Source organism: Lineus longissimus, chromosome 11 (assembly GCF_910592395.1).
Source record: "Lineus longissimus chromosome 11, tnLinLong1.2, whole genome shotgun sequence".
Classification (NCBI taxonomy): domain Eukaryota; kingdom Metazoa; phylum Nemertea; class Pilidiophora; order Heteronemertea; family Lineidae; genus Lineus; species Lineus longissimus.
The window spans coordinates 8,771,972-8,798,065 of NC_088318.1; the positions used below are offsets into that span (position 1 = coordinate 8,771,972).

At 43.8% G+C, this 26,094-nt stretch overlaps 1 protein-coding gene across 5 annotated transcripts in view; it reads left to right on the plus strand.

Annotated features, from left to right (window-relative positions):
- LOC135495767 (calcium-transporting ATPase type 2C member 1-like) overlaps positions 1–26,094 on the plus strand; it is a 465,754-nt gene that overhangs the window by 349,914 nt on the left and 89,746 nt on the right. For 4 of the 5 annotated variants that reach the window (XM_064784671.1, XM_064784674.1, XM_064784672.1 and 1 more), the window contains one exon: positions 6,750–6,818. The exons of the other annotated variant lie outside the window; for it this stretch is intronic. In XM_064784671.1, coding sequence (XP_064640741.1) covers positions 6,750–6,818 — 69 coding nt within the window. The remainder of the gene's footprint in view (positions 1–6,749; positions 6,819–26,094) is intronic. 5 annotated transcript variants of the gene reach the window in all.

Consider the following 26,094-nt stretch of genomic DNA (forward strand, 5'->3'; position numbering starts at 1 on the left):
TTACGCAGCAATGTTCATGTTTTTGGATTGCAACCCTGTACTGTCTGTACACTGCGCTGTGCATTGCTGTGCTGTAGGCTGTAAAAAAGACAAAAACGATAGCCTAGCCCTATAGGATAGGCTTAGAGTAGAACTCAACAGGCCCTCATGATTCATTTGATGGACACCTTATTTGAAAGTACCTCATCATTAAGTCCACTAGATCCTGTTCTGTCACATGTCGTAGACGATAGCAATTTTGAAAATGTAGTACACCACTCGCTCATCTTTAAGCCCAGCTCTCGGCTCACATCATGTGGGCACGGTTGGCTGTTGAGTGTTATGGTTCAGTCTGTGAGAATAATTTAAAGAGGTTACACTTTTATTTTGAATTGGAAAACAGCCCACAGGACTGACTTTCCACTGAGCAATAAGTGTGCCCTTCGAAGGTTTTAAGTCTCTTTCTTGATTTGCTTCCATAGATGCCTTGTTCAGGATATCATCTGACAAATGCCTGATCAAGCACAGACTGTATCCGGTGGTGTACATTTCCCCATCTATGTCACCCATTTTTATTCAGTCAGTGTTAATTTCTCTTCTCTTTTTTACAGATTAATTGTTGTTGGTTATTGCAAGAGGAGTTGTTGGCACATTTCGAGTCCAGGAAAGCACTTGCTGTTCCCACATTCAGAGTAAGGTGTGCTTACTCGTTTTACTGCTTTCCATTCCCGGAGAGCGTTATCAAATATCTGCCGCAAGGCAACAAATATCTGCCGCAAGGCGCTTCAAATATCTGCCGAAAGGCATCAAATATCTGCCGCACCAATAAAATTCATTTTGTTAACCAACTCTTTATCTTCTTTTCTTCACATACAAAAAAGACCATCCCAAACATTTAGCTGCATCCACTTCATCAATGTCCAGACAACAGTCGGTTCATTTGACCATTGTAAAGCACCAGACCCCACCTCACAAAATACACTGTAATAATTATGTACCTTATTTCCATGTGCATGTTATTAGTTCCACCTACGCTGCATGAAGACAAGTACTCCACTCTTTTGACGTCACCACACAACTCCTTGATGTCATCACACACCCCACTACTGCAACGGCAATAGAAATGACTTTACGTCATAATAGCAGGGTGACGTCAACTCAGTACTTCAGCATGCACTGATAGAGCAAGAAGGTCTTTCGCACCAGCACTTCTGCATGCTAGACGTTACAGCTTCACGTTGCCTCATAATAACAGGGTACCAACACATTCTTGGCCCTTGCCTTCATCTATCCATTTCAGCTGAGCGCCATAACTCTTGTTATCTTTGTGAGTGGTTTTTATCCACTTCTCAAATTAAATAAAGTTCCAGTATCTTCCCGGGCTTCTGGTCACGTGACCCAAGAAAGAAAAAGTTCATCCTGCTGCGTAGCTGTGGTATATATATATATAGAATTATTGTGTATTATCAGATTATATTAGGATGGTTTTCTTCCAGTCCTTATTATCTTTGTTTCTTTTTTCTCTGGGGTTTCCGCCGTGCCTCCTGGCTCTCCTTCCCTTCCAGATTGGTGATGGCCGGGTGTCCGGTGTGATGGGGATTCATAGTCCCCACCCTGTGCCTTCCCCGGGTCAGGGTACTGACAAGTCAGTCCCTGTTGTTTCTGGCAGTTCTGCCCCCGGGGTGACTTCTCCTTCTCCCGGTACTTCCTGGAAGAAGTCTGTGCGAGAGGGCCTAGAAAGCCTGGTCGTGGGAAGTCTACGTCTCCCCCCTCCCTTTCTTCTGCCGGGACCCCCGCTCTTCAGCGGCGAGGTCCCCGGGGCTCTGGAGAGGTTTTGCCCTCACCCGACCCCGTCCCCCAGGCTGGGAGCCCCCCTTCGGGGATATGCCCCCTGGGGAGGTCTTGTCGTTGAGCATCGGTGCCCCTGTCTCAGGGATGCTCCGCGAGACTTCGTCCGACCCCCCTTCTTCGGCAGGCAGTACTCCAGTGGGGACTCTTGACGTTTTATGTCCCGATCCCTCGGGCGGCGCGGATCAGGGTTTGGCGTACTAGCAGGCATTTTTTGACCAGCTCCAACGTTGAGACCCCTGGATCCGCTCCTGGCCTTTTTAGGCTGGTGAGCAGCGCCTCCCCAGGTATTGAGACGTCTGTCCTTACAGATGTGCTCCCCCGTCCCCCTCCGGGGCTTTCAATGGGGTTGCGACCGCTCACATCCTTGGGCACATCCTAGTGTTGTTGTACGCCGATCTGTCCCTCTGTGCCCTATCCAGGTCATTGGCAGCCGACGTGTCAGAAGACTACCGCATTCTTGCCCTGTCCCTCCAACAGTCTCTGCAGCATGCCAGTGATCTGGCCGCGAAGCAGGCTGCTAACGCGGTGCTTAAGCGCCTGGACCTGCTTATTGAGGGGTTAAGCATGGTCCGTGCCCGGTTTTTGCAGAGGACCTATTCCACGACTCCATCCCGGACACCTCAGGTGCCCAGATGCAGTCGGACCGCCTTACGGAGACTACTTCTGCTCCTAAGGCCGTCCCCCCCGCCCGTGGTCCTCTTCTTAGTCCGCGGGCAGGTGTCGTCAGGCGGAGAATTGACGCCCCCGAGGCTCCTTGGTCCCTCCTGGGGCCTCATTCTCGCGGGGCTCGTCTTCCTTTCGTGCCCCAGGGCAGGCAGAAACTGAGGCTCCCAAAGGACACTCCCAAGGTGAGAGGGGTCACGGGGGCAAGTACAAGTGACTTTTTAGTCGGTCCTCCTGCACCTACAGGTGGCGCCCCCACGGATATCGCCGTGGGGGGCAGGTTGCGCCATTTCGCGGCCTTTTGGGATCAGTGGTGTCAAAAGGACTCCCCCGTACCGGATATGTTCCGCCACGGTGTCCGCTTGGACTTTCCTCATCCCCCCCCCCCCCCCCCGACGGCGACAATCCCCACCCTGGTCATCCCCCCCCTAGCCCTGCGCACAGAGGTTCTCTCCCTCCTCCAGAAGGAGGCTATGAGAGTGGTGGACAATCATTCCTCCCCAGGCTTTTACAGCCACATCTTCTTGGTCCCAAAGAGGTCGGGGAAGTGGAGACTGGTCATTGATCTGCCCAGCTTGAACCGGTTTCTTCGGGTGCCCAGCTTCAAGATGGAGACAACCAGATTGATAGTAGCTGCGGTGCAGCCCAACGATTGGGCAATCTCGCTGGATCTTCAGGATGCGTATTTTCACGTTCCTATCCATCCAGATTTTCAACCCTTCCTTCGGTTTTACTTTGAGGGAAAGGTCTATCAGTTCCAGGCCCTTCCTTTCGCCCTGGCTTCCGCGCCGCTTATTTTCACTGCAGTCGTCAAGACGTTAGCCGCGCCATTTCATGCCATGGACTTCAAGCTCCATTGCTATCTCGACGACTGGCTGCTTCGTTATCAGGCTCATTGCTGTCTAGGAAAGCAGGCAGAGTTCCTGCTTCAGACAACCAGGCGAGCGGGATGGCTCTTAAATTTAGACAAGTCCGAGCTGGATCCATCTCAGGACTATGTCTTCGTGGGTGTGCGCTTTCGCACACAAGAGGGCCTCATGTCCCCCCGCCGGACGGATTTTCAAGATCCAATCCCTGGTCAGGGTATTTCGCCGTCAAGACAGCATCTCAGCTCGACAGTTTTTGTCCCTGCTGGGCCTGCTCAATTCAGCGGCGGACCAGGACCCTCTCGGCCGCCTGTACATGCGCCCCCTCCAGCTTCTCCTCCTCTCGAGTTGGTGTCCCTTTTCGGACCCTCTCGATCGTCAAATTTCGATCCCGAATTCTCTCCTTGAGGAGGTCTGGAGGTTCTGGGGGTCCGAGACGGAGCCCCTCCGCGGAGTGCAGTTCAGTCCTCTGTCCCTTCAGATGTCCCTGTTCACGGACGCCTCCCTCTATGGCTGGGGCGCCCATCTGAACGAAGGGGACCTGACCACCAAGGTCACGTGGTCAGCGGAGGATTCACGCCTCTCGATCAATATTCTCAAATGCAGGCTGTCATCCTGGCGGAGAGGGCCTTCACGTCTCGGTTAAGGGGTCACAGGGTTTGTCTCTTCTCCGACAATTCGCCAGTGGTCGCTTATATCCGGAGACAAGGGGGGACGAGGTCAGACACTTTGTGTCGCCTCACTTGGGAGCTGCTGCAGCTTTGTCGCCGCTTGGAGATTCAGCTCCTTCCCTGTCACATCCCAGGCAAGAGGAACATCTTTGCCGACGCCCTTTCCAGGGCGGACCGTCTGGTCCAGACGGAATGGACCCTTCACCGCGAAGTGGTCTCCCGCCTGGCAGGGATGTGGGACGCCCCAGTTGTGGACTTGTTCGCGACTCGGCTAAACAAGAGATTTGCCCTGTATTATTCGCCTCTTCCCGACAAGGAGGCCTTGCGAGTGGACAGCCTGTCGGCCTCCTGGGACGGCCTGAATGCTTATGCATTCCCGCCAACCCCTCTGTTGCTTCCGGTATCAAACAAAGTGGCCAGTTCTCGGGTCAGAGTTTGTCTGATAGCCCCGTGCTGGCCGAACCAGGCTTGTTTCCCGGTCCTGCTGGAGCTCCGGACGGACACCCCCGCTGTCTACCGGAGTGGGACCATCTGTTTTATCACCCGATCGGCCGGGTCTATCATCAAGACCCTTCTTTCTACAGGCTTCACGCCTGGATACTATCAGGTGTTTCCTCCGAGAGAAAGGCTTTACGGAAGATGTTATCCGTTAAGTTGCTCAGCCTCAGAGACAGTCTACCCTTGCTTCATACGACAGCAAGTAGGATGTCTTTAGAGACTGGTGTAGGGAGAATGGAGTTTTTCCGGTCGCTCCCTCTCTTCCCAACTTCCTCAACTTCTTGAATTTCTTATTCTCAGTCCGGAAGTTTTCGGTTTAGGGGTTGATGGGCTCTGCCATTTCGATCACTTTAAAGTTGACCGATTCCTGGCATCCGTCTTGGGATGACGCTGTCTCATCTTTGCTTCGCCATATGTCTCTGGAGCGCCCTCGTTCCATTCAGCGTACCCCCAAATGGGATATCTCAGCGGTGCTTAGGGCTCTCATGAAGTTTCCGTTTGAGCCTATGCACCAGGAAGATTTTTAACATTTGACTTTTAAGACCGTTTTTCTCGTGGCTTTGGCCACGGCACAGAGACGGTCCGAGCTCCATGCCTTAGCCTTTGATAGATTGGCTTTTAATGAGAGGGGCGCGGTCCTAGAATTTGTCCCAGGTTTTCTTCCTAAGAACCAGGCGCCGCACACCTTCAGGCGCCCGGTTTTCATTCCCTCCTTGTCCGCTACGGTCTCTAGGGATCTCCCGGACAGAACTCTGCCCGGTTAGGGCATTGAAATTCTATGTTGATAAGACCAAAGAACCTGCCGTTCGCCTTGGCAGAAAGCGCCTCTTTGTGTCTTATCGAGAGGGGTTTACTAGGGAGATTGCCGCTGCTACGGTCGCTAGATGGTTAGTGGCCACCATCCAGCTGGCCTATTATATAACTCTCGTTTCTCCAGCGCTTCGCCGCCCGGGCGCCATAACGGCCCACGAGATTCGTGTCATCTCTACTTCTTGGGCCGAGTATAAGGGAGTGGCGCTAAGCGAGGTTTTAGATGCGGCTACGTGGAGTTCCCACTCCACCTTCTCCCAGTTTTATATGCGCGATTGTTCCACGTTAACAGACGGTATGCTGTCTCTCGGTCCAATTGTCGCAGCTCAGCACGTGGTCTAGGAGTTTCCCTGCCTAGTCCACTCATTGATTTCTCCCTCTCCCGGTGTCTTCCTCCCCCTGAGTCTCAGATGAGCAGGCGGGGGGGGTCATGAATATTTGTCTGGGCTGTCATGCCCGCACATTCGCCTCGTCCGGTTGTCTTGGGTTAAGCCACCTAAGACTCTCGGGGAGTTATTCCGTGGGTCCCCTTTTTGGGGTTCCCCCTATTTTAAATCGCAGCATTTCTTGTAATTCCACAGTGTATGAAATGTGCTGAGCGTTTACCATGTGAGGTAATTCCCCCTTTTCTAGGAGTGGTGTTCCCAGTTTGGCTCACCTTTGTTTTTTCTCAAAGGGTCTTTTGGGGTCTTTTGGCCATTAGCCTGGGTTGCCCCCATGCTTTTTCTTTCTGGGTTCCCTTGGTCTCACCCGTTGGGTTTTGCTATGCGACTCTGGAGACAGTTCACTTTACTACATGGTAAGTCTCCGTTTACCCACCTTCCAGGGTTGTTGGTATTCAATGCAAAAATCTGACCTGGGTAGAGTATGAACGACATAAAATTTCCATTTCCTGTGGAAATGTCATTTTATTAGTTCATACCTACCCAGGTCAGACTACCCGCCCTGCCTGTCCCCACAGCTAAGGGACTTACTCTGGCGCTCGAGTAATAAGTACTGAGTAATGGCGGCTTTCACGAGGCAGAGGCTGTATTGGAGTGCCGCCTAGGTGTAGCTACGTGAACTAACTAATCATTTTTCTATTATGAATAGATTAATTTTTCCTCGCGTGTGTCCGATAAGAGTACACATGCAAAAGTTGACCTGGGTAGGTATGAACTAATAAAATGACATTTCCACAGGAAATGGAAAGACTGTTGCACTGGCAAGAAACATGCCGTAGTTACACTCCTTCGGCCGATTTACTTTATTTGACCTATGTGATCTTGAAAATTAGGTCTAATCAAAAGCCTGCGGTGATATATTGTGCAATGTTATTATTCTATGTAATAAAGGTTGGCAATTGTGAAGGCTTCTGTTCACACTCCCAGTTCTTGTCGTTTTTATAGTATAAGCATTTTTTATATTTTAGGTCTGCTATAGAGGAAGGAAAGGGTATATTTTACAACATCAGGAATTTCGTGAGATTTCAACTGAGCACGTATGTACATTAGAGTCACATTTTTATCCCACCACAAGTTTGGTATAGTTATCTAACCAAATGACTTTGGGCCCTATCAGATATCCAGTATAGTCATCTAGCAAACATCTGCAATTTCACGTTCTGGACTGTTGGTGCAGAACGAGTCACCTGATGGCCTTGGACATTCTATGTTGGTCGACACAGTGGGGCAGCCCTTGTTTTCAGTTGGGCCCGTGGTCATGTCTGTGTGTTACGGCCAGCATTCAGGCATTTCACAGCAGATGTTGATGAAATTAGGGTGGTTGTTTCAATATGTGATGGGGTGTCCGCGTTCAAAAATCAGCGTCGGGGGTGCTTTCGTCTGTCGGCAGTGGCCATTTTAACTGCTGAAAATGAATGTAAAAAATTATTAGAAATAAAAAAATCTGTTTTAAAGAACTCATGGAGAAGGTAGTCAGCTTGAATGTGATCAATTTTCAGGCGAATCAAAGCAAAACTGTTAGAGGAGATTGGTTTTTTGTGGCCCAACTTGCAGATATTTTGTGGGAGAGTTTGCATGGTTTGTGTTCACCAATGCTGAAAACTCTGTCAAGAGCCAATCAGGGATCAGTACAACGACACACCTCCACATAAGAAGACGTTCCAACGACAAAGGTAACCCCCGCCCCAAATAGACCAGTTGAATAGCATTGTTGTGGGGTGGCAGATATAGGGTGTAAGAGCGATGCCATGCGATGTTCACGTAAGTGTAGTGGTACAACATTTTGCAGGCAGCTGCTGACTGAATTTTGGCTGAACACTCCGGGTGTGACGAAGGCAAGTGAATTAGTTTATTTTTGTGGGGTGAATAAAGCACAGGTCGTAAAAACATGTCATGAGTGCTGAAATTGACCACTTTCAAGGTCGTTTTTCCTCTCATTCGATCACCTCTGTAGAAATGTACTGTACAGCAGGTATAGATACAGGCGCATGGTAAAAGTACACACAAATGCATATAAACCTGCTAAATTATCATCAAGGGTATTGAATCTATATTCTCAATAATTTCAGTGAATTTCCTTGATCATTAGTACCTTATTTGTTTATGTTGGTCTAGTATAACTTGCTAAGCAATGTTAAAATGTTTTTCGGCATTATGTTTTACAGCTGCATTTCAACGTTTTCGGTGACCACATCACAGATGACTGAGGAGCTGAGCAATACAATACTTCTTCAACACTTTCTTTTTCACTGTAATACTAAACTCAAATAGATTCAATAAAGGAAACGTTATGTGGCAGTTGGTTATTATTATCTATCAATCATTCCTCTTGGACTCAGTCCTGAACTTGCATTTTCGGGTTGGTTGTCCCTGATGTAAGGTCAGGACTTTACTGGTTGGCCTAGGCTAGACCATGTTCAAAGGCCCAAATGCATTTATTTGTTGTCTTAGGTCAGGGTTTTTGATGTAGGTTTTTTGCTGTGATGAGTCAAGAAGAAAAATGGTGGAGTCCATATTTTGGAAAAACTCTGGTGTGTAGTTAAAGTTTCTGCGGCGTGGACCACAGTATTTGGTACATATATTCTTGCACAGAATAAATAAATATGCAAAATCATTATTTTTGAATCTTTGGAAATATGCATTTCTCACTACCCTATCAATCACAGTCATACATGGCAGGCCTCATCTTAATCTACTTGCAAACAACGATACATTGTCTTGATATCAAAACAGAACACCAAAACAAACATCTACACCGATACCAGTTCGGTCCCGTCGCTAACAATCTACTAAGTGCTAGCTAGTTTTCAGTTTAGTTCGATCATTTGTTGGAAGATGGCGCGGCAATCGCTACAGCACGTGGTCCTGATTTCAACACCTCTGGCGACCCTCTTCATACTAAATGTTTTAACATTTAACTACGCCCCATTACCGGATTCTTTTTAAACAGGTACCGCTGGTATAAAAGGTGGAGGCGGGCACCAGGTTGGCAAATGGCTGGGTGGCAAATTTGAATTCAGAGCTCCTGTACATTTTCACATTTTCTTTCAATTTTCTCAGGATTTGTGGCAGATTGTGACTCAGAAATGTGATGATGATGATTATGAATATCACATGAGGAAACCAGCCCTGTAAAAATTATCTCCTAACCATCCCCCACCAACTATTGGAAAATGCCTTAGATGCCAGGGGATGGATATTTGATGAGGGGAGAGTTTCTGAGGAACAGTTTATTGACTTTAGCTCTCAGCTTCTCTGAGCCAGGTAACCTCCTTGGAAGGTTATTTCAACCTGTGTTTGAAATAGTGGAATTTGATGGAAAATTGTCTTCTAAATGACCCAACTGAAGAATCTTATGCATATTTGCAGTGCATAAGTAATGCAAATACGCATAAATTATACAAATTCATGAGTAATACACTGTTAGTAAACAAAGTGCGCATGCACATGTCATGCTCAATCTGAAATGGAATCAAAGCTCCATGCTTTGCTTATTTAGAGGGCCTACCTCCCAAGCTGTCAGGTCCCTGAAGTCAGTAGTCCTATGACAGTCCCAGTCCCAGTCTAATGTGTATAATCCATTAAAATAAATCCAATAGAATGAAAATAAAATCCATCTGAAATTGACAGTCAAAAGTCATAATCCATACACGATTGAAAATAAGTCCAAATGATATTGTGATATTCCTTGCAACCAGTGAAATAGTAACTTATGATATCTAAATCTAGTTCCACATATGTCCCATGTATGGCTTTCCATGAGGGTTAGGGTAAAGACCCCTGACCAGGGTGAGAACACAGTCAGGAATGACCTCCCTGTCACCTCTTTGCCTTGAAATCCAAACAACCTGGTCTTGATTCCTTTCTTGCAACATCCTATGTTTTTTCTGAATGTATCTGTAATCATTCCATGCATCACGATCCTTCATCAATTTCCAATATTTTTTGTACAAGTCCTTCCTAATTGTATTGTTTCCTTTCCTGGGAGGCTGTCCTGCCCCCAGCCACCCTGGCCTCTTGGTTGCAACACATGGTTGGCAATAACATAAATTACATTCCTCTCTCTGTGGATCACGAGGCACACGAATCTGCTGCCTTTCTTCTACAACAGGCACAGCTGGAACTGGGTTAATGTTAACCCCTCCACCCTCTGCAGTGTCTACTGGTAATGCTACCCCTCCACCCTCTACAGTGTCTACTGGTAATGCTACATTGTCATCAATAATTCCAACAGGTTCAGCAGCAACCACTCTATCAACTGTGTCTGCTTCAACTGAGTCTGAATCACACTGTATTCCAACATCATGATGCATAACATCAAGTTCTTCAATATCCAAATTATTAAAATGAATTATTCCCCATATCAACTCTTTTTGTTCAGCTGTAACCTGGAGTTGCAATATCTCCTTCCTTTCCATTGATGATAAAACTTGGTCTAACACAGCCCAAATAAAACTAAGAAATTCACCTCATGAACTAGGTCTTACCAACATGGGGGGTGATATGTTGGTCTGTCATCTATGAAGAAACTGTTTCAGGATGGGGTAATATATTCTTTAAAACCACGGATTTATGCAACATCAATTTAATATTAATCATGAAATACTGGAAGCTATCTTAGAAGCCCTGAACGTTGTTGTAGTTGTTTCCATGCCCAATTCCGGGCTAGCCTAAACAAGCTGATTATGAGACATCTCCCCCTTTAAGAGAATAGTCCATATGAGAGATAGTCAAAGTCCAACATTTTTCAGTTCAGCTTTAATTGTTCTATGAGCACTATTTAGTTCAGCTTTAAATGTCTTGCAAACACCAATTCCAACATTCAAACAAAGCACAGAATTAACCATCCTTGTAATAACTAGAAAGTCAAAAATACTCTTTAACACAAGGCAAAATTTAAACTAGTCTTGTAGAGCGATCCAATGCGCCAACCAAAACAAACACAAGCAATCTGGCTTGTTTTAGAGAATTACACCACAAAAACATGCTATTATGTTATCAAAACATACACAAAACAGCAAAAATCAAGAAAAATCAACAAGGCCTGAACTCACAGGGTCATGGTAGACGACAATCCCCTGTCGCACTCAAGACGGGTCTGTATTATTGGACCCAACACAGTCTTGATGCATCATCCAAATTAGGCCTAAGAATGTCAATGTCTATTTTACAACGTAGTCTTTTGACCACACTGGGGGTTTGATATCTCTCCCAGATCTTGTCCTAGATTCCACCATAGGTGGCGTTACCGGTTGAGAAGGTGACGCAGGTGGCTCTGATGATGACGGAGCTGGCGTTCCAGCAAGATTCCTGGGAGGCGACATTGGCCTCGTACGATTCCTGGACGATTGTGGACGAACGACGTTGGCTGTTGAAGAACTGACACTTGGAGGTTCACCGGTATGTACGTTCGACGGAATTCGTTGCAGGTGACGCCGATTACGCCTATAATCCTTGCCTTCGCTGGATCTGATGATATATGATCTCGGTGTTGCGTGGTGTTGCACCACCGTAGCTGGCTCACTCCATTTCTTCTGACCGTCCAGTTTCACTCGCACCTTTTCTCCGGTTGTCAGCACGGGCAGGGAGGCGACTCCATGACGACTATCGTACTGCTGTTTGTACTGCAGCTGCATTGACTTCACGTTTTCAGATACACGTTTCGCGTCTGGCCATTGTGGTCGGAGATTACGTCTGAGCGTTGGTATGGTTGTCGCAATCTCTCTGCCCATCATTAGACGACTTGGGCTGTATCCAGTTGACCTGACTGGGGTTGAGCGATAACTCATGAGAGCTTTTATGGGATCAGGTTGTCTCAAAATTCTCTCTGCAATAGCTACGCCACTTTCTGCCTGACCATTAGCCTGAGGATTGTGGGGGCTAACGGTTGTGAGTGTTATTCCCCACTCCAACGCAAAAGTTTTCCATTCTTTCGAATCATAAGGCGGGCCATTGTCCGAGACGATTTCACGGGGCACACCCCATCTAGCGAATATTGCCTTTACTTTCTTGATAACACTGCTGGCAGTTGTAGAATGCATATGCGCTATTTCAATGTATTTTGAATAGTAGTCCATGAGTACTAGATACTTTTCAGACTTCACGGTGCACAAGTCCGTAGCGATTTTCTCCCACGGATACTTTGGGTGAGGGGTTACAATTAACGGCTCGTGTTTTTGAGTCGGCCTTTGTTCTTGACAAAAGTCACATCCACCTACGAGTTCAGCGATCTCGGCATTGAGACATGGCCAAAATACGGACATTTTAGCCCTGTCGCGACAATTGTTGACACCCATGTGTCCTTCGTGTATGCGGTTCAAAATGTCACCCCTCATCGATTGAGGTATCACAATGCGGTCACCGAACAAAAGTAATCCACCAGCGACTGAAAGTCTATGACGAACATCGAAGAATTCGCATGCTGTAACTGGCACCTGATTTCGGCGCTCTGGCCATCCCTCCGCCGTGAGTGAGATTACCGCCTGAAGTTCCTCGTCCTCTTTTGTCTCTTTGAGAATCTTCTCGATTTTAGCATCTGACATAGGTCTTGTCTCAACCACTGCATTGACGAACATCTTGACTTCTGATTCAGTATTGGATTGTTTACCGCTCAGGGGCTGTCTAGATAACGCGTCTGCGACAACAAGCGTAGTCCCAGGGACATGTTTCGCGCGTAAATTAAACGGCATTAGACGCATTAGCAGCCGTTGACATCTAAGGGGTACCTGGTCTAAGTCTCTAGAGTTCATGAGCGGGACCAGGGGTTTATGATCTGTAAGCAGCTCACATGTCCAAGTGGCTGCCAAACATTCTTTTTCAATCTGTGCATAATTGCGTTCTGCAGTTGTGAGTGTCCTAGAACAGAATGCGACTGGTTTTAACTCTTCACCGTGTCTTTGCATTATCATTCCGCCGATTCCATAGCTGCTCGCGTCACTACTGACTACCGTAGGTTTGTTGACATCATAGTACGCTAGAACTGGACTATCGCAAACAAGGGCTTTTGTTCGGCGGAAAGCCTCATCCTGTTGCGGTCCCCGTGAGAATTCGCGATCCTTTTGCAAGAGTTCATTCATTGGTTCCACGACAGTGGCAAGGTTGGGAAGATATCGCCCAAGGTATCTTATCATGCCCAACACTCGTCTCAATTCCGATACGTTTTCGGGTGCATCCAACTCCATAATTGCCTGGATTTTCTCCTCCTCTGCGCTGACGCCATCTTTATCGAACTTATGACCTACATACCGGAGTCGCGGTTTACGGAACTTGCATTTCACTTTGTTGAGTTTCAATCCGGATTCCTCAATCCTTTTCATGACCTTTTCTAGCATCTCGTCGTGTTCCTCTTCAGTTTTGCCGAAAATGAGGATATCATCCTGCCAAACTATCGCTCCGGTGTCTTTGAGCAAATCACTCATGATGCGCTGGAAAATTTCAGACGCACAGCTAACGCCAAATGGCAAACGTTTAAAGCAAAAACGACCTGCTGGTGTGATGAATGTAGTGAGGAGTCTGCTCTCCTCGTGCAGGGGAACGGCCCAATAGCCACTGGAAGCATCTAAAGTTGTGAACATCGTTGCGCCAGACAATTTATGAATGACATCTTCTAATGTTGGCAAGACGTAGCGCTCGCGCTCAACGGCCAAGTTCAATTTCTTTAGATCAGCACAAAGTCTAACACTACCGTCCTTTTTGGGGACTGGTACGATCGGCGCACACCAAGGTGTGGGCTCAGTCACCGGTTCAATAATGTCCGCGGCTTGCATGCGAACTATTTCATCTTTCACTTTTGATAACATGGGTATCGGTATGCGTCGAGCAGTGTTCAAACTGTATGGTTCTGCATCTTCTTTTAGTTTTATTTTGACAGGGTCACACTTTAGTAAGCCTGTACTACCGAACACGCACTCGCGTATCTCCTTAACACGCTGAATCAATCCGAGTTTTGATGCGACTGTTCTGCTCAGCAAACAGTTACCAGAACTTCCTTCGACTACGTACACCTGGAATTTATACCTGACATTGCGATGAGTTATGGGTGCAAGAAAAGTACCAATAGTTTTGAGTTTACCGCCAGGACTGTCTAGAACAACTTTCGGCTTTTCGAGTTGTGGCATTGGTTTTAGCGTTTCATAGACCTGCTTGGATATAATCGACACATCTGCGCTAGTATCAATTTTGAAAAGAATGTCCTTGCTATGGACTTTAAGTTTGACAGTCCACTCATCGACTGGATTTTCATCCTGAATTCCTGTGTTCACACTACCGATAAAGAATTCGTCTGGTTCTTCATCCTGATCATACACGACAACTTCTTTGACCGTTTTTGATCTACAGCAGTACTGAAAGTGTCCCTTTTTGTGACACCGGTTGCAGGTTGAATCACGCGCTGGGCACCCTTCGCCATATTTATGACGTGCCTTTCCGCACTGACCACACGTTTGGTGGGGATCGTAAGTACTCTGATAGCGATCAGAGCCCGAATTATGTCTGGGCCTACCGCCACGACCACGCACATGACGACGACCTCCACGAAATCCTTGGGGTCCCGGTTTTCCCCCTCGCGAGTTGCCTCGACTCTTCACCTCGTTTACATTTGTTTTGGAACCAATGGTGAGTTCACTCATCTGATTATTGACCATTTCGGCTTGACGAGCAGTTGTGACGGCATCCTCCAACTTCAGATCAGCCTTGAGTTGGAGTTCCTTGGAGACTTCACGATCTTTAATGCCAATTACCAGCCGATCACGTATGAGATCATCTTTCTGCACACCATAATTACAATACTCTGCAAGTTCGTGCAGCGCCCGTATGAATGACTCGACTGTCTCATCGGACTTTTGAACACGTTGGTTGAATAATGCACGGTCATGTATTATGTTCCTTTTAGGAACAAAGTGTGCATCGAATTTCTCCAGGACCGCGTCATACTTTTTCTGGTCCGCTTCTGACAGGCCAAAACTATCGAAGATGTGGTCGGCTTCTTTCCCCATACTGTAGATAAGGGTTGCTACCTGTACTTCCCCATCTTTTTTTTTAAGTTCTGAGGCCAGTCTATATCTCTGAAACCTTCTTTTCCACTCTGGCCACTGACCCGGTTTGTCAAACTTGAAAGGCTATGGTGGGCTTATTTTTGCCATGTCTGCAAAAATCTATTCTCCTTTGGGTTCTTTGAGTCTCTTTTTAAAGACACGCTGTCACCATGTTTCAGGATGGGGTAATATATTCTTTAAAACCACGGATTTATGCAACATCAATTTAATATTAATCATGAAATACAGGAAGCCATCTTAGAAGCCCTGAACGTTGTTGTAGTTGTTTCCATGCCCGATTCCGGGCTAGCCTTAACAAGCTGATTATGAGACAGAAACCTGGCCATAGAAACTGTCCATCCAAAGCTCCCACTATATACCCCTGTAGCCGAACAGTTTTTTCTTTTTTATACCCCTGCCAATTATCCTCCTTGGTTTTCTGGAGTCCTTCACTAATACTGTCGAAGTTACTTCCCTATCCTGCTGTTCATTCCAATCTAAAACAGCCAAGTTACTACGGATAACATATGCTGATTTCTCAAAAACTATCCTTCTGTCATGAAACTGTAATATCACATTATTGAATGATTCAACAAAATGTCTGTCCTTGCAACAAATGTACAACTCCGGTTTCTTGTATACAGGCATACCATGAAGGAACTTTCTCAAGGCCTCCACTACTTTTGGGTTGACAATCGGTTCCTTACTAGGTTCATAGTCATGATCAGACCTGCAAGGGGACTCAGGATGACAGTGACTGTGATCGCCTTGATAGTGTGGAATGATACTGTCAATTCCTTCCTTGATCTTTTCAGGATCACCATTGCATCTTTTGATGTGGTAATACACATGGGTCTTTACTGAACCTGCTTTATCCGCCAAGTCTCTAAACCAGGTTTTCCCTTCTAAGTACATGTACCCCGATGTCAGCTTTTTCAATCCAGCACCTATGTTTTTAGTCATGTGCCATGTATCCAGAGAATTCATTGTTGGAGCATGCTGATCCCTGACAAACTTGGTGATCTCAGGTTTCGAGTCATGGGCGTGCACCCTCACTGGAACATCCTGTTCATCTAAATATGTATATATTTTCTTAGTTCCTATGAGTTCATGTCTCCCTGGAGCTGGATCATCATATTTGGACACGACCTCATGGGCAAGTACCTTGTGCGTTTTATCCCCCAAACACAAAACATCAGTAAATCTGGAATTCTTGCGCCAGCAGTGTCTTGCATCTGTCGCAATGTCTATGCCATCAAGTCCACTTGTTTTGACAGAGGCGGCAATTTCTTCCAACAAAACATCACCCTCCGATTCCTTTGTGGCGGCGTCAGTCACAGTTTTATATGTTTCAGCTAATGCCGTCAAAGATTTTTCCCCAATTTTCCCTACACCAGCACCATCACACACTCTTTCGTACTGATTTGGTAAAATCCCAGAAGCGAAATAGGCGTGTGCCATCCTTATGTTAGTTAAAAAGTGTCCTCCTTCGACATGAGGAGAGGTTGTCCAACTCATCTTAATAATAATAATAATAATAATAATAATAATTGGTATTTATTACTCCCTTGAAAACTTGCATAATCATCAGGTTTGACAGTAATAAACAAGGCATATCAAAAATACATTTAAAATACATCACACGTGAAATAATCTAACATTTAGGTTGAGTACAATATATACGATAATAATAAATGGCCGAATTCCTATCAGACCTATCTAATTTCTAAAATCTTTCTGAGAAACCTCCCAACAGTATGTACAATGGTTTCATCTGATGCCAGGAAGCAATATCTAAATTTATCTCTAGCACTTAGAAGTGCAAAACTAGGAGTGACTGCATCTATCTCATCCATGGCTACCTTCCTAATTTGTACAACATTATTATTGATACATTTAAATAACACATGAAATTCATCCCCAACATTCTGGGTGTTACATAAGGAACAATATCGCAAGGACCGCTGTATATTTTTCTGTCGTCCAGTTTCAATATCAAAATTATGTGCTGATAATCGGATTTTCGTGATTGCCTTCCGAGCTGCAACGTTTGAAATGAGCGATAAAATATTTCTCTCTACCGAAATTGCACTTTAGTGAGGAGTAAATTTGTAACTTGGTACACTGTTGAATGTTAGAAATGGCGAGTTTCTCAAACACTTCACATAACCTGTTTTTAATGTTTGTAATGTCAAGATTCACAATGTCCTTGAAAAGTGGAAAGTCTTCATGAATCAGTTCAAATATACACTTTATGATGCTGAAATAGCTCTTGCGATCATTACAGTAATTATCATACTCATTTCTCAAGATGAGTTTGGCGAGTTGGTTATTATCTTTCACTACATGTTGGATATATTTAAGAATTTTTACAAATATATTAAACAACAATGGTATTCGACCAATCTCACAATATACACCGCTATTGGACGTATTTCTTTTGACACCAAGTATCTGTTTGCATATGCGTAGATGTACACGTTCATGGTCTAACCTTACATTTTGCATAGATTTCATTATAGTATCCTTACTTGGCTTCCTAAAAAGATAGGCACCCCAAAGTTCAGAGCCATATAATAGTTGGGGCATCACAATGGTATCAAACATATGTACCAACACACTAACTGGAGTCCCATCATAAATATTGAGATTTTTAGATAAAGCAAACCAGGCTCTTCTAGCCTTCAGTCTCAGAGCTTGGGTTGCTCTTTTGAAACTCCCATTCTTTTGAAAGATAACACCTAAATACTTTATGGAATCCACAATGTCTACATCCCTTCCACTGATTTTGAAAACTGCTCCATTTAATTGTCTTTTATTAAAGCAAATTATTTTAGTTTTCCTCACATTAACCTTTAGTCTTCATCTTCTACAATAAGATGTGAGCTTATCCAAGGCACACTGTAAACCACCTGCACTTTGTGATAATACAAGAAGGTCATCTGCAAAAAGCAATGACGAGATAATTTTTCCATTAAACAATACCGGATCTGAATCTGGTGTATTCAGAATTGATGGCACGTCATTAATAAAAATATTAAAAAGTGTTGGACTAAGACAACAACCTTGACGGAGACCAATACTCTGAGAGAACATCTCTGATAATTTGGAGTCTTGTTTTACACATAATTGTGACCCTGCGTACATGTTCCTAATAATCCTCGTGAATTTTGGACTGTACCATCTTCATCATTTTATAAAAGAGGCAATCATGATTGATCCTGTCATACGTTTTAGAAAGATCGATAAAACATACATATAATGGCTTCCTCTTCATTTTAAAATAGCTGATAATTGATGACAATACCAACATATGATCAGCCGTCCTGAATTTGGGACGGAAACCTATCTGGTTCTCACATAGATAATTTTCCTGTTCAAGTACATCTGAGAGTCTCTGATTGAGAATACCCGTGAGTACTTTACTCAGAGTACTCGATACCGTGATTCCCCAATAATTGTCGACTTCATTCACAGAACCACTTTAATGTATTGGAGTTACAGTTCCAATGCCCCAGGATTCCGGGTACTGTTCAATTTCTAAAATCATATTACAGAGCCTAGTGATGGGGATAGCAAGAGAATCTACACCCGCCTTCAACATTTCACTTTGAATGGAATCTAACCCCGGCGACTTCCTGCACTTCAATTTAGTAATACCGGTAATCTTTCTTACTTCTGAGGCTGATATTGCTTTATCAAAAGCATCAATGTGTTTATCCGTATCAACGAATTGTGCGAGTTTGTCCTTTACCCGTTTCAGGTAGTCGTCATCGAAAGAATCTGAATCACACTTGAGATTATTTAGGAGAGAATTAAAATGATCATACCAGACTTCTATATCACTGATTGGGTTCTCAGTCTTTGTATCCCGCATTTTTCGAATTAAACTCCAATAACCCCTTGGGTCACAAGCTGCGAGGTCACATAATTTATTCATTAAAGTGTCATTTGCAGCACAGTGTTTTGATTTGACAAGTCTCTTGAAATCCTTCTTTGCCTTCATAAATCGGCTACGAATAATCGGATTATTTTGGCTTTTACCAAGCTCCTTTCCTAAACTAACCAAATTACGTTTTAGTAGAACACACTCTCTATCAAAACCTAGCTTATTTTTACATGGAGACTTATTCCGCTTTTTTTCCCTTTTTAATGAAATCGTAGCAACCATTTCAATAATGTCAGTAAGTTCTCGCACCGCCTCTGTTGGTGTCCTAGAACCACAGTCCAATAAGAACTGTTCTAGTCTGTCTTTAAAGTATGGTGACAGTAATGTGTCTGAAAATATCTTTTTACTAACACTTTCCCACACATATTTTCCAGGAGCTTTCTGACACTCCTTGACATGTGCATTCTGACAGTAGTCTTTTTGTCCTCCAATGTGCATTAATAGAGATAACATACAATGATCAGATAGGTGGTTCAGATGTGATGTGTAAAGAGAAGAGATTTTATGAAATCAAGAGTCCGCAACCACATAATCTACCAGACTTGACCCATAATGTTTGAAGCAGGATAGCTGGCCTAAATAGTCACCAAAAATACGGCCGTTAACGATTCTGCAATCATGAATCTTGCAAAACTCTATCAAAGATTTACCATATATGTTCATTGTAGTGTCTCTATTCCGTCTGGCATTTAGGGGATCCCGTGTTTTAATAGGAACTGATCCATTGATATCAAGAGATTCATAGTCATCCAATGTTCCTGTCCTTGCATTAAAGTCACCAAGCAATATTATTTGTCCCATTTTATTGTATTTGCAAAACATTCTACCCAGAATTTCAAACGGGTCCGTGTTGGGTGGCAGAGCATTCGAACCTTTGGCAGTATATAAAGACAACCAAGAATTATATCCTCTTATGGGCACCATTTTGACATGCAATATCAAAAATAGCAACATGCCCATCCATCCTTTCTGTCATTATTCCCATTTTCGATGTGCAGTCCCGGTGATGCAAACACAATTTATCGAAGAGGTTCTCCAACGACTGTTTTGATGTAATGAATAATGGCTGCTCAATTTCTGATCTCTCACAGTACTGGTACGAGTTGCTACTTGGTTCACTTTGGAGTGATTTGTTATTCTCAACTGTCATTTCCTCATCACGACAAGTATTTTGGACCCCTGTCTTATTATTAAGTTTATAGAATTCCACAATTTCATTCAAAAACCTGTAGTTTGATATTTTCGATATGGTTCCACCACCTAGGTGTTTTTAGCTCAGCTGACAAAGTCAGCGGAGCTAGTAGTATAGCTGTTCAAATGGTGTCCGTCCTGCAATCCATCCATCTAGGGACCCATCTGTGGACAAAATTTGACATTTCTGACCGGGAAGGCCTAGCCACTTCGTTGACGGTGCTAAATAAGGAGTTGCCCAAGGTGAACTCAAAAAACGAAAAATCGGCGCGATCCGACCTGTATTAAGAGAATGAGGTCATTTCGCGTTTAGATTTCTTTCCCTTTTTACCTCGGTCCACAGAGCAAATATTGTTTTCAAATGTGGCTGAATATTTTTAAATATTTTTTCATTTTTTACTTTTAATGGAATTAATATAGTTTTTACCGCCAGTTGGCGCTGCAGGCACATTGCCTGAATTTTGGCGATTTCAAATTTGGCGGTGGCTTAACTTTTTTGCAAGCAGTGCCGCTGATTAGCCGATCGATGAAGAGATGCCACCATTTAAAAATGGCGGTAGTCGCTGCTTCAATGAAGGTGAGTGAACTTTCTCATGTTCAATCGGTTGATAATCAACATGACCATGTACCTGAAATTTGTTTAGGTACTGAAAAGAGTCTATATAATTCAGATTTATCAGTAGTTTTTTATAATATTCCGGAAATTTTGTGCACAAATCAGCGGAAGTTGGTGCTCGTCTCATGTCATTTTAGAGCGAGAAATTTGTTTCCGTCGATCTCTACCACTGAAAAATCGCTTGCATAGCTTCGAATAAGTATCTGAACTTGGTTTCAAATAGTCTAGAGAGTTACCTTTGTGGTGATACATATGGTATGTGATAAATATTTGTGGAATTTGTGAAATTCGGTTTCAAACGTGCCGATGATGCAAGCGATCTCGCGTGAATTTTTCAAGTCCTGATATGTCGACCGGGTGTCAAAAATCACTCACCTTAATTCAATTCGAAGATCGAAAATGATATCTGAACTTAGTTTCAAATAGCCTACGCAATTATCATTTCGGTGATATATAATGCATGCATGTAATAATTGATTAATCTACCTAAAATGCGCAATTAAAACGGCGAAAGATCGTGATAAACGGGTCCACCTAATGTGCGTCCGGAACTCTGTTTGCGCGTCCGGAGCGCGTCCGGAACAATTTCCTATGTAAATATGAACCTATTGTTGCATTAGATGGCTTAAATAGCATTTTAATTCCATGTAGAGAAAATAAAATTGAAAAAAATCTTTTTGGTGACTTTGTATTTTACAATTTTCAGCGAGGTGGTTAACTACTAATGCTATAATCATATCCCAACTTCCTTACGCGCCTTCTCCTGTTGTGGTCATCTAAGTCGGTATGAGTTTGTCTTTGCGTGCCGTGGGATAAGGGGGAATAACAATTATTGTGAAGCCAATTTACGCTTTTAGGGGGGAGGGGAGGGGATCGAGGGGAAGGGGGAAGGGGGTCAACAAAATTCAGTGCGGTTTTAAGAGCTTCAACTAAAGATGAGCTTAATGATTATTTTCCTGGGTATATATCTTATTCATTAAAATAAAAAGGCCAGTTTTTCTACCATTCGACAGAGTGGGCCCGGGAGGGGGGGACTTATTTTTTAGATTAATTTCTAATTGGCTACACTTAAATTTAGCTATGGCTTATTATCAAAAGATCTAGTGATGACAGTGGATTTAAGGATACACTCACATCAAAGAAGTAGTACAATTTTCACTTATTTTTCTCACAAAATATATTTTTGGGGGTTTGGGGGACTCATCCCCCAATGTACTGGCTAAATATGTCAGAAGGACGGGGGTTTGGGGGGCTCCCCCATGTCAAACAGTTGTGTGAGTTCACTAGAGATTGCTCTTTACATATTAATGTGAACACATCTCACTAATTGACACTTTGACTGTATAGTGATTTTCAAAAACATATTTGATTCTGATTTTTTGTGAAATTAACAATGATAAGACACTCTGACGGCATTCCATGTGCTGAGACACCAGATACCAGTCTAATCCATTACAACACGGCTACTATCGAAATTCTGCAACTGCAACAACAATTGGTTGAGGAGAAACGTCAGTAAACTGGGATTTGATGGCTGTGTAACACCCAAATCACCCCGCTGAAAATTGTAAAATACAAAGTCACCAAGGAGATTTTTTCCTATTTTATTTTCTCTACATGGAATTAAAATGCTATTTAAGCCATCTAATGCAACATTAAGTTCATATTTACATAGGAAATTGTTCCGGACGCGCACTTTCTCTTCCGGACGCGCTCCGGACGCACAAATTGTTCCGGACGCGCATTAGGTAGACCGTGATAAACACTCTGGTGGCGGTCGCACTAAATAACGACCGGTAGGGCCCAGCGTGTGGCGGAGAAAAAAAGGTAGCGCCCGGAGGTTGAAACGGGATTTTTATGCACTTTTAACTGTATATATATGTTGTTTAGATGTATTTCTAACAGTTCTGTAACTTTTATGACCAAGCTTGCACCCAAAGTTGGTAAAATTGATGCTTGTTTATGGACTGCGCTAGCGACCGGAGAATTCGCCGTCGGCCATTTTGGGACGGTCAACAAATCTCGCCATTTACGTTTGTTTACAATTATTTTGAAAGTCACATTATGACATCGTAGTATGAATTCCACTGCAGTTTCCTTACGCAGCAATGCTCATGTTTTTGGTTGGCAATCCTGTACTGTCTGTACACTGCGCTGTGCAGGCTTAGAGTATAACTCAACAGGCCCTCATGATTCATTTGATGGACACCTTATTTGATAGTACCTCATCATTAAGTCCACTAGATCCTGTTCTGTCACATGTCGTAGACGATAGACCACTTTCAAAATGTAGTACACCACTCGCTCACGGCTCACATCAATCATCATGTGGGCACGGTTGGCTGTTGAGTGTTATGGTTCAGTCTGTGAGACTAATTTAAAGAGGTTACACTTTTATTTTGAATTGGAAAACAACCCCCAGGACTGACTTTTCACTGAGTGATAAGTGTGCCCTTCGAAGGTTAAGTCTCTTTCTGGATTTGCTTCCATAGATGCCTTGTTCAGGATATCATCTGACCGATACCTGATCAAGCACAGACTGTATCCGGTGGTGTACATTTCCCCGTCTATGTCACCCTTTTTTATTCAGTCAGTGTTAATTTCTCTTCTCTTTTTTTACAGATTAACTGTTGTTGGTTATTGCAAGAGGAGTCGTTGGCACATTTCAAGTCCAGGAAAGCACTTGCTGTTCTCACATTCAGAGTAAGGTGTACTTACTCGTTTTACTGCTTTCCATTCCTGGAGAGCGTTATCAAATATCTGCCGCAAGGCAACAAATATCTGCCGCAAGGCGCTTCAAATATCTGCCGAAAGGCATCAAATATCTGCCGCACCAATAAAGTTCATTTTGTTAACCAACTCTTTATCTTCTTCGTTGCCTCATAATAACGGTACCGACACACACTTGACCCTTGCCTTCACCTATCCATTTCAGCTGAGCGCCAGGCCCTTGGGCCTCTTGTTTTATCAAGTCTATATTGTTATAAAGCGAAAGTTTCTCTGCGTCGCTCTCACACATAAATTCCAAGCAGCCACGAAATTTCTTCTCTGATGATTTCTTCTGCTTGTAGCGCTCTTTTCTCTCACGAACCTTTGATGGACTGTCAGAAGGAAATCGTTTTCTTGGATTTTCAAGACATTCCCTGTCCTTTAATCGCAGTTGTTCTGTATCCTCATGGCTTTAACTGGATACAGATGATGTATCTTGGTCCATGTCTGATTGTCTGATGAACTTCTCGTCTATCACTTATTTTTCAAGACTCTCCCTTTAACAATGAGCCAGCAGCCTTCCCTACTTCTGAATGGAACTTTCTGTTCCATTCAGAGACTTTGTTATGTCCTAACCAGACAAATTAGAATGCCAAATGATAAGAACCATATGTGTGGAATCTTTATTTCATTTCATTTTCCCCAGAAACTGGCATTTCTGTCAGGTTCAAGTATCTTAGTCAAATGACCCATTGAATCCCATGAATGATGATTGAAGACTTCCTGGTACAGAACCCAATTCATGCAGTGGGACCATCTCAGAATGTCTCACATGAAGTCATGTTTTGAAGTCATGTTTTGAAGATTTTTGAGTTTTCAGACATGAGTTTTCAGACATGAAGTCATGTTTTGAAGTCATGTTTTGAAGATTTTTGAGTTTTCAGACAGTTTGAATATTCCCGAATGAATGAGACTCGATACACTGTCAATGAAAGTCTGGTAATACATCTCAAGAAGGCCAAAATCAACCATTTTATAGGGAAGAGCACCCTCCTATTTCATTTCTGAAATGGCCTCTGGTTCTTTGGCCAGGCATCTTGTTGCCAACATCTTGAACTTCTTAACATTGTTAGAAAGTGGAAGAAGTTACACTTTATCTCTAGCAAAACTAGCATTTCTGGAAGCTAAACTATTGAACACAAAACATTGTTTGCCACCTCCATGAAAGTTGTACAGTACACCTAATAGGCACATGGCCATTTCCCGCCAAGTATTCAATTAAGCTATATTTAGGTGTTGTGCCAGCCAACCAGCAAATGCATGCTGCTGCCTGAGAAGTTATCAGCCAGGTATCATGCACTGCCTGACTCGTGCCACTGGGAACTAGCGGTACCCTCATAAATTGTGTGTCTTTTCTAACAATATATAGCTCATTTGCTGTTGGAGCTAGAGCTTTGGAGTAATTGATAATGTTTTAGGATCTTTCCTGTACTTTTAGATGGACTAGTTGTAATTTGTGAACTAAAATGTATTTTTGGGTAAAATCCTTGTTTTTTCAATAAAAACGTGCAAAATTTGCCAAATTATGTAACAAATTTATTTTATTGTCCAAATCGGCATCATTCTCCGAACCAGAATCATTTTCAGACTTTAAATCACCGTCATCACTATCTATATCCGCAAATAGTTCCAATATTTCCTTGTCAGTGAGTGGTTTCGCCATGGTACTGCCTCAAACTTTGAAAGTGTGAGTATGGTAATTCTCAGACATGGGGTTGTACTCACGTAAATGCGAGTATGGTATCAAGTGGGTTAACAGGCAAGGGCTCGGAGCCAGCAGATGACGAATATAAGCTCATGAGATATCCCCTATCTACTCCAGTAGGTTGGCTGAAACTCCTGCTAGGCCACTGCTGGAATCTTTGAAACCCACTACAATAGCCTACTCACCAGCACTTTCTTCAGCCAACTTCTCAAGTCCACCATTGTCAGATCGCACCTGGCTCGTCCATCTCGCTCGCGCTCAAGTCTCTATACCTGGCATTGATTCTGTGCGCGTAGCGTCACTGTAGTACTGTAGAACAAGCTGAGTGAGTGGATTAGCACCATGTACAGAGACTAGTCAGAGCAACACGGTGGCCAGTGGTACCAGTCTAACGATTGTTGGAATGCGCAGTGATTACGGAGAACTCATCTGATCATCGGGCCGCGGGATTTATATCATAGGCGAACGCAACCAGTTGATCGTTTTTTTAGAATTTATGCATCTAAAATGGCATATCAATGCGTTTCCAATGTAAAAACAAGGCGTCTGAAAGGGTTATACATGCATACCTGCCGGGCCGTCCCTATTTAGTCCATAAATCCGTTAAAAAAAACCCGAGTCCAGAAAGTAGGGATAACCCCTTTAAAAGTCCGGTTTTTAACTTTTTGGATTCCGTCATTTTGATTTTTAGTCGTTTCGTTGATTTCCGTGGGCCAATGTCAATCTCGCGCAACTATCTCGCATATTCAGTTATGAGCACTGGGCTTTTCCATTGCGTGTTCAAGTTTCATTTTCTCTGCGTTGTGCAAGCCTGGTAACGATCAATAATGGTGGGTTTCACGTGATTTTTCTAGTCGATTTACGCATGCATTTACGTACCAATCACTGTTGTTTTGCCAAATTGACCTAGATTCTTACTGCACATGAGATAGGCTGCTGCAATGCATTTGATTTTACAGTAATCTGACTCGCGACTTGAGAGTCTTGAAGGTCCCCCAAAAAGTATGGAAAAAATTGAAATCTGCAGAAAAAAATCATGAAGGGGTAAATC